Source organism: Lucilia sericata, unplaced genomic scaffold, assembly GCF_015586225.1.
Source record: "Lucilia sericata isolate MDLA Ls3-8-SP2 unplaced genomic scaffold, ASM1558622v1 Contig000738F_arrow, whole genome shotgun sequence".
NCBI classification, from domain to species: Eukaryota; Metazoa; Arthropoda; class Insecta; order Diptera; family Calliphoridae; genus Lucilia; species Lucilia sericata.
In genome coordinates, this window is record NW_023994736.1 from 172,833 (window position 1) to 191,953 (window position 19,121).

At 31.7% G+C, this 19,121-nt stretch overlaps 2 protein-coding genes across 3 annotated transcripts in view; one reads left to right on the top strand and one right to left on the bottom strand.

The window, feature by feature from the left end:
- Positions 1-19,121, top strand: part of LOC119607736 (transcription factor mef2A-like) — a 57,487-nt gene that overhangs the window by 15,446 nt on the left and 22,920 nt on the right. The window lies entirely within an intron of this gene.
- Positions 13,951-17,311, bottom strand: LOC119607735 (monocarboxylate transporter 4). The gene has a single exon (XM_037961823.1). It carries the CDS (start codon positions 16,569-16,571, stop codon positions 14,202-14,204), a length of 2,370 nt encoding a protein of 789 aa, XP_037817751.1. The 5' UTR covers positions 16,572-17,311; the 3' UTR covers positions 13,951-14,201.

A 19,121-nucleotide genomic window follows, 5' to 3' on the forward strand; every position in this document is an offset into this window, starting at 1 on the left:
ATTATAGTCGGGCGAGGCCGACCATATAATACCCTACACCTTTGACAAAAATATAATGTGATTTAGTTGCCATAATAAAGCATTTAAGTTGAATTGTACCTTGCCTTAGATATATTGTTGAATAAAATTGTGGACATTTAAGTGAAATTTTGATGGGGGCTTTTCATAGGGGCTAGGGTCATATGAGAACCTATTATTATGGAATTCGTGGGGGTCATCAAGTCTTGTATACAACTTGGTTATTGCAGCTTTTTGTCGAGATATGAGTATATTAAACATAATTATGAACTTAAAAGCCCTATTCGGCGGGTTCAGTTGTATGGGGGCTAGGTGAAATAATGGACCGATGTAAACCATTCAGGCTTCATCTACGGTACCATAAAAGATCATGTGCCAAATTTCATTGAATTATCTCCAAAATTGCGACCTGTAGTTTGATTACATGTTTTAAAAGCCCTATTCGGGGGTTCAGTTGTATGGGGGCTAGGTGAAATAATGGACCGATGGTAACCATTTTCAGTAGGCTTCGTCTACGGTACCATAAAAGATCATGTGCCAAATTTCATTGAATTATCTCCAAAATTGCGACCTGTAGTTTGATTACAAGGTTTACATGGACGGACGGACGGACGGACGGACAGACGGACGGACGGACGGACAGACGGACGGACGGACAGACGGACGGACAGACGGACGGACAGACGGACGGACAGACGGATGGACAGACGGACGGACAGACGGACGGACAGACGGACGGACATAGCTAAATCGATTCAGAAAATGATTCTGAGCCGATTGGTATACTTTAAGGTGGGTATAGGACCAATATTATTGTGCGTTACAAACATCAGCACAAACCCAATATACCCTCCCCACTAAAGTGGTGTAGGGTATAAAAACTAATAAAAAATGCAAAATAAATATAACATGAAGACGTAGTGAATCATATTTTTAGAAGAATAAACTCTTTAACTTAACAATGGACGGAAGCTTTTATTTTCAATACTGTACCGCAAAACAAAGATATTTTTATTCTGCTAAAAAAAACATTCTTTGTTACTAGACACAGCAGAAACAATAGGATTTATAATTTTTTTTTTTTTTTTTTTCATTTCAATATTTATAAAAGTCAATGACTGACTGCGTTTTGATAAAAGAACAACAACAGCACCAACAATAATAACAATTTATTTATTTTTTTTATAAATATACATTTTGTTTTGTTTATGTAAGAAATTGTTATATATTGACATGGATAATAAAATTGACTCTTCAAAAAGGATGTTTGTTTGGCAATGATAAGGAAGAAACAATTGATGCGGTCGTATTAATGTTGAAGTAAAATAGCAGTTTGCTAAACTTTTAAAAAGTTGTAAAATATTTATAGATTTTCTTTAGGGTATTTATATGGCAACAGGTGTTGGGGAATTTTTAAAGGAGATTTTATGATTTTATGGATTTTTTATGGAATATTTAACTTTATTAATTCATTCGATTGCAATAATCAATAATGTGTTGGCTTAGATTTAAAAGGGTTATGTACAATTAGATGAAACTCCCACGGAGTTGATTTTTCATTAAGTTTTAGCTATAAGGGCCTTGACACTTTTTAATCACTTTTACTATTCCAGGACTGAATGGAATGGAATCTATCAGAAATCAGCCTATAATAGCGGAAAACGATGATTTTATAGAGAGACTAGGGAGTCGTAACATTCCAACTACTATTAATGGCTTGGCTTAGATTTAAAAGGGTTATGTACCATTAGATGAAACTCCCAAGGAGTTGATTTTTCATTAAGTCTTAGCCATAAGGGCTTTGACACTTTTTAATCACTTTTACTATTCCAGGACTGAATGGAATCTATCAGAAATCATCCTATAATAGCGAAAAACGATTATTTTATAGAGTAACTAGGGAGTCTTAGCTTTCCAACTACTAAGTTCTAAACCGAATTTATCAAAAATATGATTTTCTCCAAAAGCAGTCATCTGTCTGAAGTCATTTTCCCTTACTTTAACTTCGATCTGTTTATTAATCCTTGCTGTAGTCTGCAATCGAAAAAGCTGATTAATCTAGCAGTTTAAATGGGTTACCTCCCAGCAATATTCTCCAGTTAGTTGTGGAACCTTTTCTCTTACCATTTTAGACTAAAATTCTTTATTCTAGGACAATGGTAAGTTCAAACGTCTCTATTTCTTCACCATTATCTCATTATCTACAGAAGCCCGTATCTTTTGGCCCCAATACCCATTAAAATTTTTACCAGAGTCCTAAGGCTAGAACTATTTAGTCTAATACACCTTTGCAATCAATTCAACTATTCCAGGACTGATCGATATTGTATTACGGAATCTATCGGAGATCCTATAGTAGTGACAAATGGGTGATTTTCCAGAGTGACGAGAGAGTCGTAGCTTTCAGAGTACAAAGTTGTAACTTGAAAAGTATGATCTTCTCCAAAAGCAGTCATCTGTCTGTAGTTATTTTGCCTTTGGTTAACTTCGATCTAAGATTATAAAAGGCATACGATAGTTTTGCAAGATCAGGAGCTGATCAACGAGTCTAGAAAGATGCAACTTGATAAGACGTACTATGTTTACCATTATTAACAGATCAGTTTGCAAAAACTGCTACTATAAGGAATTATGATTCGCACTTAATTACTGTTTTTGTGGTCATTATCATCGACTGATCCTGGGGCATATCTTTTGATCTTTTTGTGGTCTTTCACAAATCTTGGATAGATATTAGATATCTCTATGTGCGACCATTTCTGCTTGAGTTTAACTAAAGATTTAGTGTATTTATTTCAAGCTGATTTGAAAGGTACAACCAGAGACTTCTGCGTCTCACTAGATTAATTTTTTGAACCTTTAGTAACTGTCACTAGTCCTCGATATTATGGGATTCTTACGACTCTTCGATCTTGATGTGGTCTTTTTAGACTAACATAAGTCTGATTTAACAGATGTAGCGCTTGTAGTCTGCCGATCTACCCTTGTTTACCGAATTGCTACATCGGTTTCCATGACCAGCGGTTTCTAATGCTAATGATCCTCTTAGTAAAAAACGATTTCATTTTGCCGCACTTTTCATTTCTTACTATTGTTTGTTCTTGGGAGAGGAGAGATGTGGTGATCGTTATCGCTGGTTTTTACTCTTTTTTGGTCGCCTTTTTCGCTACTTTACATCCTGTGGTCCATAAACCGATTGTAAAACTAAAAGCAATTGATGTTGATTCCTTAGTTAAGGATTTTTCGTCTTCATTTAACTGAACTGATCACTTGTTGACGTTTTCTCCTTTGGGACGTTTTCTCCTTTTGAGAAAGAGGGACTTACATCTAGTGTGTCCGAGTGAATGATCGTGTTCGGCTAGTCTCTTTCGTTTACCCTATTCTCAGATCTAACTTTCAGATTGATTCAAAGAGCAGTTTTTTGGATCAGCTGCCGAGACATGAGTTAAGAAATTTTGTCTAATAAACTTCGTTTTACTGAACTGATCATTTCTCATTGATGAGTGATCGTGTTCGGTTTAGTGCAAGGTTTTAGTGTGAATAAAGTAATAGTGAGTATATCTTAGTTCTGTAGTAGAACTAATGAGTGAGTGATCGTGTTCGGCTCGGTCTCTTTCGTTTGCCTTATTCCCGGTTGATTTTAAGAGCAGTTTTTAAGATCTTTAATAATGGCTGTTAATGAAGGAATTTTGGCTAAAAAACTTCGTGTTACTGAACTGATTACTGATGACTGATCGTGCTCGCTGGAGTGCAAAGTTTTAGTGTAATCTAGATTTTATCATTATGCTTACCGGACTTCTACAACAGTAATAGTGAGCATATCCTTGTTCTATAGTAGATCTAATAATTGGATGATCGTGTTCGGCTAGTCTCTTTTGTTTACCTTATTCCTGATTTTTACTTCCTGCTAATTTTAAGAGCAGTTTTCAAGATCTTTAATAACAGCTGTTAATGAAGAAATTTTGGCTAAAAAACTTTGTTTTACTGAACTGATTACTTCTCAGTGATGAGTGATCGTGCTCGGTTCAGTGCTAAGTATGAGTGTGATTTAGATTTTAACATTCTTTGGCTGTGCTACCCAGACTTCCATAACTGTAATAGTGAGCATATCTTCGATCTGTAGTAGAACTAATGATGCAGCAACTAGTAGTCAAGGAGGCACTAGTTATGGATTCGCATAGAGCGCTAGTGAGCTTCTGGTCCACAGTCTCTCATTACAGTGAGTCATGGGCTTACTATGCACTCCTTATTATTGCCCATTCCGTAAACTTTTGATATCGTTGATCATCCATTTTGAAATGGATCCGATCAGTACATTATTTCCAAAAACAGACTTGGTTTTACTTTGAAAATAATATTTTTCAAGAGAAAAATTGAGAACTATTCCTGAACGTTAATTGTTTGTTGTTAATTCTATTATAATACTTTAAATTTAACCAATAATTGTGATTATTTTTCATATAGTATCTTAATAATGAAGTATAATTTTCTAATTTCATTTAATGAAAACATGTTTTAGTTTTCAAAGCTATTTAATGTAAACTTTTGTAAATGAATGTGTAAATGTGTGTAATGAAGTTAACCTTACTTGGCAACAATAATAAACATTTTAATAGAATTCTAATGCATCATTTTTATTTTAATTACAACAGCATTCAATTAAAAAGGTGCATAAAAAACTACCCTCTTGCTGTTGCAAAATAGAAAAAAAAAATCACAAAAAAAGTAATTTTTAACAAACCAACTCTAACCTAGACACTAGCAGAGCAGTGGTCGGCTGTTATAAATAGCAGGAGCTGGAAAGTAATTAGGGAATTACAAATATACAATTTAAATTTTAATTATTATTACATACATGCCTTTTCTAATTTATCTTTAAAAGTAATATAAGTGTAAAAAATCTCTTTGTGTCTATCACTGCTGTAGACTATAGCAATTTATTTTGTAGTTTTTACAATTTACACTTAAACTTGTATTTATCAATACGACGTTTACATACATATTTAGACAGTTTGCAAATACATAGTTTCAGTTTTAGTTTGTTTTTTCAATTTGATTTACAAAAATCAAACCCACTTACAGTTTTTTTTAAGGTTTTTCATATTTTTTTTTGCTATTTTTATGAAAAACATTTATTTTATTGAGGAATTTGCAAATTTTATTTAATTTCTCAAATATCTGTCAATTTTAATTAATTATGTGTTAATGGTTTTAAATTTAAATAGTTTTGATTTTTGTAATTTAAAAATTTCCTAGATGTTTAATGTCTTTTATAATTAATTTCTAATTTATTGAAAACACTGAAATGCGGATGCAATATGATATTTTATATTGATTGCTCTTTAAAGGAGTCGTATTTTAAACTTTCAGAATCTATGTAATTATAATAAAAAAGCGAATGATTACAGAAGAATGTCTAAGTGCTTAACGTGATCCTGCCTTGAACCTTGACGGCCTTATTTCATGGTGGTATTTTTCATCCACTGGGTAGACTTGAGAATCTTTCTGAATTCTTTAATAAAGAATGATTACAGAATATAAGATCCATTTGTAGGAATTTTCTCTTATACATATGTAACTCAGGATATTTTCCACTCTATATTAGATCGTTTTGCTTAGGTAGCTGCTATTTATTCTCTAGTTCAGGAAATACCTTGAAGTATTCATGTCATTTATGTTCTTTTTATGTTATTTCGCCCTGCTCTATACTGCTTCAAAGTGGAAGTCAGAGAAAGCTTTTGCTCTCTTTGATTGCATCTTAATCGTGCTTGGTACAGTCATGATTGCATAACTGTTCAGATTTTGATAAGAACTAAGATTTTTGACTATTATTATTAGACATTGGTGGTTAGCTATAGACATTTATCATCTTTCTGGGAACATATAGATTCTGTTTTAAAAGAACTGATCATTTGTGAAAGCCAACAACGAATCCAGCAAGCAAATACCCTGTTCTGAAGTAAATCGTAAAAAGCATTAAGCATCAGTCGAAATTTTGGGGAAAGATTTGCTCATTTCTGTTCCGGGAGGTTTTCACTTCAAACTCATCTATTGTAAAGAACTGTTCAGTTAAAATTTGGATGCACTATACTTTGAATTGTAGCGCCTTTGGTGTAAGGAGCCAAAATAATATATTCAAGAGCGTTCTATCAATAAACTAACTCTCTCATCTTCGCAACAATCCACAACTACACTGAATGTTACGAATCGGAAATAAGCCGAAACATAGATCTTACACGCAGAGAACAGTCGTACAATAACAAAGAACGAAATTTTGTCGCTAACACTTCATAAGAAAGCTCTTGCAACACATTTAAGGGTGTTTGTGGCCGCACATATCCCTGTATCCTATTTAGCATTTAGCCCCACAGTTACTCCCCTGAGTAGCACCGAACTAATCTACTGGGATTCAAACTCAGCCATTACATGAATCCCGGAATAAATCAAACAATAACTGGTAACAGGACGAATCCTGCCTAACCGATTCCCATAGTACCAGTATGGTTTTCGGGTCAGACTCTAAGTAAAAAGATTTCAAGAAATGACCGAGGGGGCTAATGACTCTTTTGAATCCCGACATGACTAGAGTTACCGCTTTTACTCTCGCTTGCAATACCACCAAGGTGAGTTGCCCGAGGGCTGTGTGTTTGACAAAGGCGAAGAATTCCTATATAGCGTTCTATAAAAAGAATTATCGCTCAATATTCAGAACCTCTTTTTCCTGAATGTACACAGAGGGAAAAAGAAATATACACGCCTGGTACCAAATTGACATCAAAGAGTTTATAATTTTTCAATAACAACCGTTGTCAATGTATATACATACGTACGACAACACTATCGCAACAATTCGTTAATAACGAATCGTTATCGAAATCTAAATTTTATACACATCCGTTGTCTAAAATTTAGATTAGGATAACGAATTGTTGCAATGTTGTCAACATTACATAGTGTTGTCGTACGTATGTATATACTTTGACAACGGATGTTATTGAAAAATTATAAATAGTTTGGTGTCAATTTGGTACCAGGTGTGTATATTTATTTTTCCCTCTGTGTAGTTCCTTAGAATTTTCTAATCAGTGTTTCTGATGAATATAATATGTGAAGTGATATCGATTCCAAAATATTGTGATCTCCTATATTCGCCTGAATCTGTTCGTCAAATTTTGTAGTGCTGTGATCGTAAACTGCTAGTTCTGTTTTCATTGGGGTTTCAAATTAATAATGATTTGACTATCGAACTCCACAAATAAAGAGATTCGATTTTCAAATTTAAAAACTAAATTTTTGTCAAATCAAATTTCATTAACAATTCACAGTTGTTAAGAACACAATCAACTATTGTGAATGAAATATTCAAATTAAAACAAAATAAAATGAAGAAGAAAAAGTTCGTTCGTGAATGAAGTTCGTTCTGGTCGTAAATAAATAATTCAAAGTTTCTTCCATTTGTTAATATTTTATATATTTTTATTTAAAATTGTTTGCTTTTACTTTTTTAATATATTTTGAAATATTTTGTTTTCATACGTTAAATTGGCGTAAAAAGCCCTTTAAGAGCATTAATGGTTTTTTCTTCTTTTTTATTTGTGGACTTATTTGACAATTATTTCTTTCTTTTTTTTTTTTTTTTACTAATTTAAAAAAATAAAACTATAAAATTTTAAACAGAAATAGAAAAAAATTAAAATTTTATTACAAAAAACGTAATTTTAGTGAATAGTTTTTATATATTTAAAATAGTAAATTAAAAATTAGCCATACTTTAGTGTCCTTTATTATAAATTTATTATACCTATAAATTTTTGTAATTTTTAAGTTAATTTTTAGAAATTTATTATAATTTATTTTATAATAAAATTTTATATTTTTTTTTTCGATTAAACAAGGTACAATTTCTATATTTTTAATATGTTTGCAATTTTAAATAATTTGTACAATTTGTTTATAATTTTTTAAAAATTAAATTAATTGAGTTTTCTTTATAATATTTTGTTAATTTCCTTAAAAATTATTTACTAAAATTATGGACACATTTGTTTTTATAGTAATTATTGTTTTGGTTTTTCTTTACGAGTTTTTAAAAACTCCACCAGTTTAAGTTTTTCTTAACTTTCAATATTAATTCAAAATCCTTCAAACCTTTTTTGAAAATTCCACAGTTTTTAAGTATATAATTTAAAATATGGTTTATAAAAGGCATTTAATGTTTGGATGGTTAAATCCATAACTTTCTTAGTATTATATTGAATCCATGTTATATCATTCTATATAGAATTCCAAGACCTTTTTAATAATTCCTTAGGTTAGGTACTTTTATATGTTGGTGGAATTTGTAAAAAATTCGATTATACCGAATTTGAATTTATCTATAATTTTCACAAATTTATTTCTTTTTATTAAATGTTACGTTAAATTTGAAACTTCAAATAAAGGGTGTTTTCTTGAGTCTTATAGAACTAGAAATTGAAAATAAGAAGTCAATTTGAATCAAAAACAAATTTGATTTTGACATAAACATTTAAAAACGACTTGGGGGGAACGAGCTATTCTTAACAAAGTAGAATTTGGACTTCCAATTTTCCATCAGTTTTTCAAGCATAACCAATTGTATATGACCAATAATAAGGACAATGTTGGCATCCAATGAGTCTATTGTTTCTAGACAAGGTCCCACATTACATAATGGAGCAAATCGTGCGACCTCGGAAGGCCTAAAACCAGCGATGTCTTCAGCAACACTCTTCAACACCCGGACGAAAGAGGTAAACATGAATTTAGCCGTCGTAGTCGATGGAACCCAAATACCCACTGTGATCCACCCAATGATTTGGGGGGTCACCTTTAACAGCCTGTTTTTAATCCTCAACTATGCCACAGCAATTACGCACATATTGCGAAGTAGAAACAAAATCCTCAAAGAAACCTTGTTGGCCGGACAAAGCAACAATAAGCCGATCAGTGGTCAATTATGCTGCTCCAGTGTGGTCTCTTTAGCTGAGTGACACTCAGTGGAGAAATATTCAAATAATGAAGCAAATCGTGCGACTTCTAAAGTCTTAAAACTATCACCATCGAAATCTTGAGCAACACTCTTCAACACCTGGACGAAAGCGGTAAACATGAATTTAGCCATCGTAATCGATGGAACCCAAATACCTACTGTGGATCACATAAAGGTTTCGAGAGGTCACCTTTGACAGCCTGTTTCACTCCTCAAGTAGAAACAAGGTCCTCAAAGAAACCTTGTTGGCCGGACAAAGAAACAATTGGTCGATCAGTGGTCAATTATACTGCTCCAGTGGTGGTCTCATTAGCTGAGTGACACTTTGTGGAGAAATATTCAAATAATAGAGCAAATCGTGCGACTTCTGAAGTCCTTAAACTCGATGGCACTCAAATACCGACTGTGGATCACATAAAGGTTTGGAGGTGTCACCTTTGACAGTCTGTTTCACTCCTCAACTCATGTCACAGCAATTACGCACAGAAACCTTGTTGGCCGGACAAAGTAACAATTGGCCGATCAGTGGTCAATTATGCTGCTCCAATGTGGTCTCCAACACTGAGTGATACCCAGTGGAGAAATATTCAAAGCTGCCCTACGGACAGTAACAGGCTGCATGCAAATAGCCTCGGATCACCACCTACACGAGGTAACGAAGGTCCTCCCAGTCAAGGAACATAATGTCATGCTGACTAAACAGTTCCTCCTGTTATATCAACGGAGCAGTCATTCCAACTTTAACATCACATAGTTGAATGCTTCGCCGCGGCATGTCAGGAAGGACCTTCGTGTATACGAAGATATGTGAAGGATCCCTTGGATCCTTATTCGTATACAGAAGCTTTGAAAGACATTCATAAAGACCGCAGTTTCAGGTTACCGCATGAATGACGTTCTTGGAGGTTGCAACAGGCTGTCCAGTCCACCATACTTAGCTTAGCTCAATGGATTTATAGAATAACCCTTCCAGTATCTTCTTCTTCTCTTTTTCAGAAAAAGTATATAACTGATAAATTCCAAAAATTACTTCTGTAAAAGTCAAACTAAAGCAAATAATAGGAATCGTAAAAAATAGTCCTTCTTACACTCTTTTTCAACACTTCCAGGTTGCTTCTACGCAGAAGAAGAATATTTCATAACTGGAAGGAATTTTGTAATAAATAGTATGAATAGAACATGTCTTTTTTCATAAACCAATTTTCATTCAGAATAAGAAAATTTCATAAATAGCATGGAACATGTAACATTACTCTTTCATAAACAATTTTTCTTCCAAAATAAGAAAACTTCATAAATAGTATGTAATATAGCGTTTTTCAAAAAAAAAAAAATAGATATTTTTCCAAAGAAATTTTCAACAAATTTTCAATAAATATAAAAATTAAATGAAAATTTAAATTCTAGATTTTGTTTGAAAAAAAATATGAAATAAATTCATACTATTTAAGAAATTATTCTTAAATTATTATTTACCTTAGGCAATGATGAAAATAGTTCATAGAATTTATGTAGACACTTCTTGGTGCCTAGAACTTTTTTTACTTCTCTCCAAGTTTTTTTTTTGCTAAAAGTTTAAATTCTGTTTCGATTTCTTAGTCTGAACAAAGTATTTTAATCTGGTAATTAGTTTTATTAATTACTGTTCTTGTTTTTCAACTAACGTAACATTTAATTGAATTAATTCCTAATATAAGTTTTTTATAGTTTTCATATTTGCTAAGCTTTTTTCATAACACTTTAGGCTTTTTTAAATAATTATGTATACATCACTTTTTTCTTGAGTTATTTTTTAATTTATTAATAATAGTTTTTTTTTTTGTTATTTAGTAAAATTGTTATTTTTAAAACTAAAAAAATTAACAATACTTTTATTATATTTATATTTTCTTGTAATACAATTAAGTTTTCACATCACATGGTTTAAGAGTTATATTTTTTTAATAATTCTTTTACGGTTTCTGAGGTTTTTCATTAAAAAAAAATAATATTTCTATCCAAAAGCTTTTTATCAGATCAAATTATTAAATAATTTAGCAAAATACTTGAATACATATCTAAATTTGTTTCCTACTCGTAAACAAATTTCGCTGGCGAAATTTTAAATAAAATATATTTATTTGCTATCAAATATCATTAAGAAATAGTTGTAAATATATTTAAAGCTTAATTTCTTAAGAGAGTTTTTTCATCATTTTATTTTGTGCAAAATTTTTGTTATTTGTTTATATTTTAAAGAATTTTCTTAAAGAACATTTTATACAGAAAGGAGTTAGAGTTATTTTTTGATTTTAGTTATAAGAATCTCGGTTTAGAATTTATTAAAATGGAGTTTAAAAGCTTTTAATTAAGTTTTTTTGTCATATTTTTGTGACACATTCCTGATCTTTCAAAGAATTTTATTTTAGAAAATTTTAAATTTAAAAAGTTGAAGTAGTTTTATTTTTATTTTTTAAGAGCTTGTTTTAGAATTTATAAAAAAGAGCTTTTTATAAGCTTTATTTGTTATTAAAAAAGTTTCAGTAAGTTTAGTTATTGGTTTTTTTTTATACAATAGTTTAATGGAACAGATGTTTTAGTATTATCTTTTCATTTATCTGAATCTAAAAGCTTTTGAAAAGCTTAAATTTTTTTGCCAAGTTTTTAAGAAAAAATAAAGTTCTCTTAGCGAATATTTTGTGGTTATCATGAGAGTTTTTGAAACATTATGCTTTCTTAGTAAAACATTTATTTAATTTAATTACACCTTTTGAAAAGCTCACATTTTTGGAGAGCTTTTATAAAAAAATTATGATTTCTTAGTGAAACTTTTATATAATTTAACTGAAGCATAAATCTTTTTAAAAACTTAAATTGTTTGAAGAGTTTTTAAGCTTTTGAAAAGCTTAAATTTTTTGAAAAGCTTTTTGGGGAGTTTTTATGGAAAAATTATGATTTCTTAGTGAAACTTTTATTTTATTTACATTTAAAAAGCTTAAATTGTCTGAAGAGCTTTTATGCTTTTGAAAAGCTTTCTTCTTTTTTGGGGAGTAAAAATTTTGCGGCCATTTGTTTCTTTTAACTGATAAATATTTTTAACGTTCAAGGTTGTCTGATGGCAGTTATTTGTTTTTATCAGTAATTGCGTAGAAAATCGTATGACAGCAAACCTTTGGAATCGCTTGAAAAATTCTACAGAAATCCAAAGTAAGTGAAAAGAAGTGGAAATTTTCTCTAAAATGTTTGCATATAGCAGAGCTTTCGAATTAGAATATTAAAAAGTTGAAAGTTTGTATTTAGCAGAGCTTTCGAATGATCAACCGTTAGCGTATTAATTGAAACTTTACAGTTTTTTCGAATATATTTTGTTTTCAACTTTTGTATCTTTAAAAGAGCTTTTGAATGTATTTTATATAATTTTTTTTTGTTCAATCGTTAAAATTATTTGAAGCTTTTAAGCTTTTTTTTTGTCACAAAAATAAAAATTTGTATATTTAAAAGGTCTTACGAACGGTTTTTATATAAAAATTTCTCCGATATTTAGAGGTTTTTTTTGAAGGCTAAAAGCCCTTTTGTTAAAGAACATAAATACATTTCTTTTTTGCATTAAAAAGAGCTTTCGAATCGATTTTGTTTGCAACTTTTTTCGATCGTGTGAAGATTACTTAAAGCTCATAATACACAAATACTTATTTGTAAAAATATCTCTTCAAAGTTGGAAATAATATTTTCCCAAGGTCTTGAGAGTTTAAATCAATTGTGAAAGCCCTAGTACGTTTTTTATGGCAGAGCTTATAAAATTAAATTTTCTAAAACGAGTCTACTTTATTGGCATTTCGCTTTAGATTTGAGTTAATTTGTAATAATTGTTTGCAATTTCACAAGAAAGTAACGAAGTACTTAATAGAAATTTTCCGTAATAATTGATTTTAGTCCAGTAAAATTAAGAAAGTACTTCCAATTGTACTTCCATTAAGTGCTATTCATTATCTTCCCTGAAAGTGATGTTTAATATCTTCCAAAGAGTAATCTATTCTATTTTGAACTAGTAGTGCAGTTCGGACCTATTATAGGTATATCAATGCTTTATTTGACTTTGACCTTTGACTTATAATTCTCTTCAAATCCTTGTAAAATCATTCCAGATTTGAAAATATTTGTAAATCTTTCTATTATCTTTTAAATTATGAATTTTCCTAAAATTTAAAACCTCTCTGTTGCTTGTTTGCTCCTTCAATTAACTTTAATATTGCAAATACTCTCTTGCTTTTATTTTAATAATTCTCTTTAAATCCTGATTTAAAAATATCAATGAATAAAACACTTCATTATCTTTTAGATGAAACTTAAAAACATTTAAATGTCCTCCTAGGCTTTGAAAAACTCTCTTTTGCTTAGTAGCTACTTTTCTTAAATTGAATATTTCATTAAGCTCCCTTGCTTTCTCTTTAAATTCTGGTAAAATTATTCCTGATTTGAAAATATCTTGTGAATATTTGTAAAAAATTAAATTAAATTAAACTTCTAATTTAAATTAAACTTCTCCTGAAGAAAACACTCTCTTTGCTAAGTCGCTCCTTTTCTTAAACTTAATTTTCCATTAAACTCTCTTGCTTATCTCAAGTTCTACTTTTTAAAACTTTTTATATAAAAATGTGCTTTCTTTTCTTAAATAAAATTTAAAACGCTTTCTTTTTTATTTTCTCTTTTTTTGTTAAATATATTTTTTATTACTCTTTTTTCGAATTTGTTTTCTCTTTATTATTTTGTAGTGTTTTGCCTTAAAAATTAAGCATATAGTTTTTGTTTTTTTTCGTTATAATTAGCTAAAAATAATATAAAATTTATAGTAAAATTTAAAAATAGTTAAATAAAAACTCAAAAAGAATTAATACAAACAAAAAAATTACAATAATAATAATAATTAAATTATATAATTAACATTTCTTTCTCACCTAACACTTAAGCTCTCAGTTGGTTTTGTTTTTCTCCTAATCTTTGGAAAATAATTCTGTTTTTTGTTTTCTTTTTTTAAATTTATTGTATTTCTTTTTCCTTAAAACTTAGTTTTTTCTTTTCATATTAAGCTTAATTTTACATTTAAATACTTCTCCTGCTAATTCTCTTCTCTTTAATCCTTGTGTATAGTAATTTTAAAACAAGTTTTATCAAATCTCTTAGGTTTAATACAGTTTTATAATTTTGATTCAGCATTAGGGAATTTAGGACTTTGTTCGTCTTGCTGCTGAGGGCTGGCTAGAGTTTTAACAATTTTCGGTACAATAGTAATAGGTTGATCCTCTTCATCTTCCATATCTTCACCCTGTTCCTCATCGATGGGTGTTAGAGCCTCCACATGCACCGGAGTATCTTCCGATGTTGTGCATCTCTTTAGGCAGGGAGCCATAAAACTAGTTACAGTGGAAATGGCAAATAGACCACCAGCCATATAGAAAGGTAAATCGTAACTTTGGGTGGCATCGTATACAGCACCGGCCAAAGGTGAGCCAATAATGGCGGCAAAACCTCTGAAGAGAATCAACAAACCAAAAGCATTTGTCAACTTATCCAAACCCAATAGATCGACCAAAATAATTGACGTTAGAGAGATATAGCCGGAAATGGCAATGCCAAAGAATATGGACATGGCCACATAAGCACCATAGCTAACACACAAGGGTGTAAGGAAAACGGAGACGGTACAAATCAATAGACAAACGTTATTCAGGAACAAAGAATTGACCTGGGGAAAATCAGCTACATAACCGCAAACCACACGACCCACGGTATTGGTAATACCAATGATGGAGATAAGAAAGGAGGCAGAATCAGGATCAATACCGGATATCTTGGCAGCATCGACCAAATAGAAGAAGGGTACATACAAACCAGCCATGCCAAAAACATTAGAAATACCAATTAGCATGAAAACAGGATCCTTAAGTAAGCTAACATCCAACATATTGTTAATGACGGATTTAACTGAATCGGGTATACCCAGGCAGGGGCATAGATCATATTGCTCACGTTGTCTTTCGGCTTCCATAAGAGGATCTAATCTTTGTACACTTTGCATGCTTTTCTCATATTTAGTTAACGACAACACCGATTGACGATAGTTGGCCAGGGATTTTTGGGATTGGTATTGCGGTAGGTTGGTAACTGAACCCGAATAGAAAATATCTTTTCTGGACATGGGTCTAACCATTTTACCCGTTTCTTGACGTTGTGACAAAGACATTTTCGAAGCAGTCATACCCATTTCCATGCCATTTTCATCTAAATCAGCACGTGAGGAGGCGCGTATGGCGGCCAAAGACGGTTGAAATCTTTCGGAGGCTGAGGTCTTGCGTGATCTTTGGAATGAGGGCACTGAACCATTTTTGGGAAGACCTTGATGGGGATCCATAAGGAAAGCTGGTTGTGAGGCATTGCGTGTCATGGGATCCGATGAATTGTAGGGACTAGTGCTGGATTCCGAATTGCGATGTTGTCTTTTAGGTTTAGCATCCAAATGGCCATTGCTGTCATTGTTATTGGGTGGACTTTGTTGTTGGCTATTTTTCAAATCCACTACTTTGGCCTCAGTAATGGTGGGTAGTGTAGAGACCGGTTGCAAACCACCCGACGAGGCCTGTTGAGCCAAAAGTTCTAGATTTAATGAAGAATGAACACCTGGATCGGCATTTAAAGGCATTTTCATTTTACGCTCCATTGAACCATCGGGCAGCTGAACCATAAACGAACCAGCAAAAGAGCCTCTTTCCAATTGCAATTGTTTCTCCTCATACATGCGTTGCATTAAAGGTTTAACCTTCTTTTTCTTGGGATATTTCAAAGGTCTCATCATGGCACCAAAAATTGCACAATTCAAAATCATCCCAGCGAATATTAACAAAGAATTCTTCCAGCCATACTGCTGCAATAGATAAGTAGCTAAAGGAGCAAAGGCAAAGGTACCAAAACCGGAACCGCAAACAGCTATACCAGTGGCCAAAGAACGTTTAGTCTCAAAATAATAACCCACCGCTACTACAGCAGGCAAATAGATCATACCAAAGCCGAAACCACCTATCACACCATACGTTAACATCAGCATATTCACTGAAGTACTAAGAGTACTCAGAGCAAAGGCTATACAGGCCACTATACTGCCCGCTATACACACCGTTCGACAGCCATACTTATTGGCCAGAGCTGAAACTATGGGACCAGCCGCTAGATAAACACCACTCAATAAACTGCCAACCCAGGCCACTTTACCCTTGCCTTCGCCAAAGTAAATGACAAATTCTTCCATAAAAATACCAAACGTATAGGCGATACCATCGACCACCATGTTGCACATGAAGGAGGCAAAACAAATGACCCAGCCGTAGCCACCGTCCGGCGGTGGTGGCAATTCATCATATTCACTGTATTCATCATCTTCGGGGCTGCCAGCAGCACCCTCTTGCATATCGGCGGTTAGACGGGCCGCTTCTTCGCAGGCTAATTCACTGTCGGTACGATCGAATTTACGCAAACGGGCCGAGGAGCCAGTTTGGGGCATTGTGTCGGCCATGTTGTTTTTGTTTTCAAAATTATTTTTTTTTTTTAAATTTTTGTTAAATTTGTGAAAAGTTTTTTTAAAATTAATATTTTGAACAATTTTTTAAAGAAAGAAATTGAGAAAACCCCCAAAACAGTTTTATGCCTCGAGTGTAAACAGGTTTGTGTAAGGAAAGGTGTGTTGGAGGGGAGATTGTAGACTTATTTCACTTGGCTGTCATGTTGTAGTATTCGGGGGTATTTTCCGTTTAAATTGCAGGAAATTTTCTTTTAAATTTATTTATTATTTTTGTTTAAATTCTTTTGTTTCTTTCTTGTAGCACAGCACAGCACTTGTGTTTATTTGTTTTTTTTTTTATAAATATATTTGTTGTTGTTGCTTTTGTTTAAGTTTTCAGCATTAAATGTATTTTCTTAATAATTTTTCTTTCTTTTAGCACTAAATAAATTCAAAATTTCTTATTTTTTTCTAAAGATTTTGTGCTTTTTTTCTTTATAATTTTAAATTTTTTTAAATTATTTTTTTTTTTTTTTTTTTAAATTCAAATTTCTTTTATTGTTTAACACTTTCGATGTTTATTCCTAGACATATTTTTTAAAAATGATTAAAAGGGTTTTTGCATTTATAACTTCTTTAGTTTTTTTTAATTCTACAAAAACTGCTGCTTCTGCTAACTGCTGCCTGTTTACTCTGCTGCTGCTGCTGTTCACTCTTTCTTAAGTTATAATTGTTGTTTTTTTCTTTATTTTTCGTTTAATAAAATTTAATTTTATTACTACTTTGTTTGTTGTTGTTATTGCTGCTGCTGCTGTTTCCACTATTAATTTGTTTTTGTTATTATTTACTTTGTTATTGTTTTTGTTGTTATTTTTCACATGGTTTATCTTGAAAATATTTTTTTACACCAATTCATTCTATTTGCTGTTTTTTTTCTTAATTTTTTTCTCTCTTTTTTTTTATCTCTCTCACAACACTCTTTGAATTTTGTTTGTTTTCTTTTTAATAATTTTATTTGTTGCTTTTTTTTCTCTTGAATGAAGTTTAATTTTTTTGTTTTTTTGAGTTTAAATTATTAATTAATGTTTAATTGGTTTATTTTTGTTGTTGCTGTAAAGAGAAGAAATGAAACAGGGTTAGTTTTCTAATAAGATATAAATAATATTTTTAATAATATTTTATATGAAAGCAATAACAATTCTGTTACTGAGACAAAAAGCATTGGAATTGTGTATTTAAGAATTTTTGAAAATAGTTGCCGGGTGTTTTTCTTTCTTTGCCTCTGGCGGCAGCATAATAACTGACCAAATCTAGTTTTCTTTGGACGCGTTCATACATTGAGATAACGTTTAAGGTTTTAAAACAAATTGTAATTATTTTTTTCTTGAAAATTTTGTTTTTGGATTGAGTTTTATCAAAGATTCAATCGATTCATATCCTCTGTGACAAAGAGATCGTAAAACGGTCGTGTACCCTTAACGAAACAGCAAAAGAGCATTTTTTCAATTGCAATTGTTGCTCCTCTTACTTGATTTTCATTAAAGACTTAAGCTACTTTTTCTTGGGATATTTTAAAGGTCTCATCATGGCATCAAAAATAGCATAATTCCAAATCATGTCGGCGAATATTAATAGAGAATACTTTCAAGACCTCAAAACATTTGCACGTCCCCCTCTCCTCTAAATTAGCAGCATTTGATGAGAGCATAGACCGCCAAAGAAGATGAAGTACTTTGGAAACTAAACTTTGAAACGAGATCACATGAAATGATCCTATTAAGCTGACCTGATAGTGATTCGTGAATCAAAAACTCTAAATCTAATTTCGCAGTTGTAACCCATATCGAATTTGTCTATTTCAGCTCTTATACACTAAACTCTATGAGTAATTTGAATATTATTAATTTGAATTGGCGGCAGGAAGTAATTTGGAATATAATAATGGATCTGCAATGCTAAACAGATATATTTTGCTGTCTTTTAGATCAACACGAATCACGGTCTTATAAAGACCCCTACCGTTCCATTCTAAGAGTTCCCAATAGATGGCAATTCCAAAATATGTGATTCAAAGTCTTATACAGTAAACCGCAGAATCTCTGCTACCTCAAGGCCCTGAAAATTAGCTAAATTGACATGATGATATCTTATTATTTTGAGGACGCCTTAATAAAGCAACAATTACTTTCCTCGATTTTCAATTTGAAAGCGCGATAAAACGTGCCAGAAGTTGAACGTTTCGTAGTTAATTCAAGAATGATTCTAAGGAAAAGTTCTGATCCAATAAAACTAACTCGAGCATCGATTGATTCCAAATGTAATTTCGAAGATTTTTGAGAGATTTATTAAGAGTTTTAAAAGCTCTTGCAGGTAGATACCGTTTAAAGTGGTTGCTTACGAAACGTTGAAGGATTTTTTTTGCTCCTTTATTAAAGTTTTACCAAGAACTCCTTCCTCAGAATTGAGACTTGGAATGCTTAGAAGACATCTCTATCAAAACTTTTGATAGGAGCAGATCCTATTTTGATATATTTTTTATTATTGTGGTCTATCAGAAAAAGGAAA

What these genes read in the sequence shown, in the direction of transcription:
- LOC119607735 (XM_037961823.1), bottom strand. Translation starts at nt 16,571, where the DNA reads ATGGCCGACACAATGCCCCAAACTGGCTCCTCGGCCCGTTTGCGTAAA.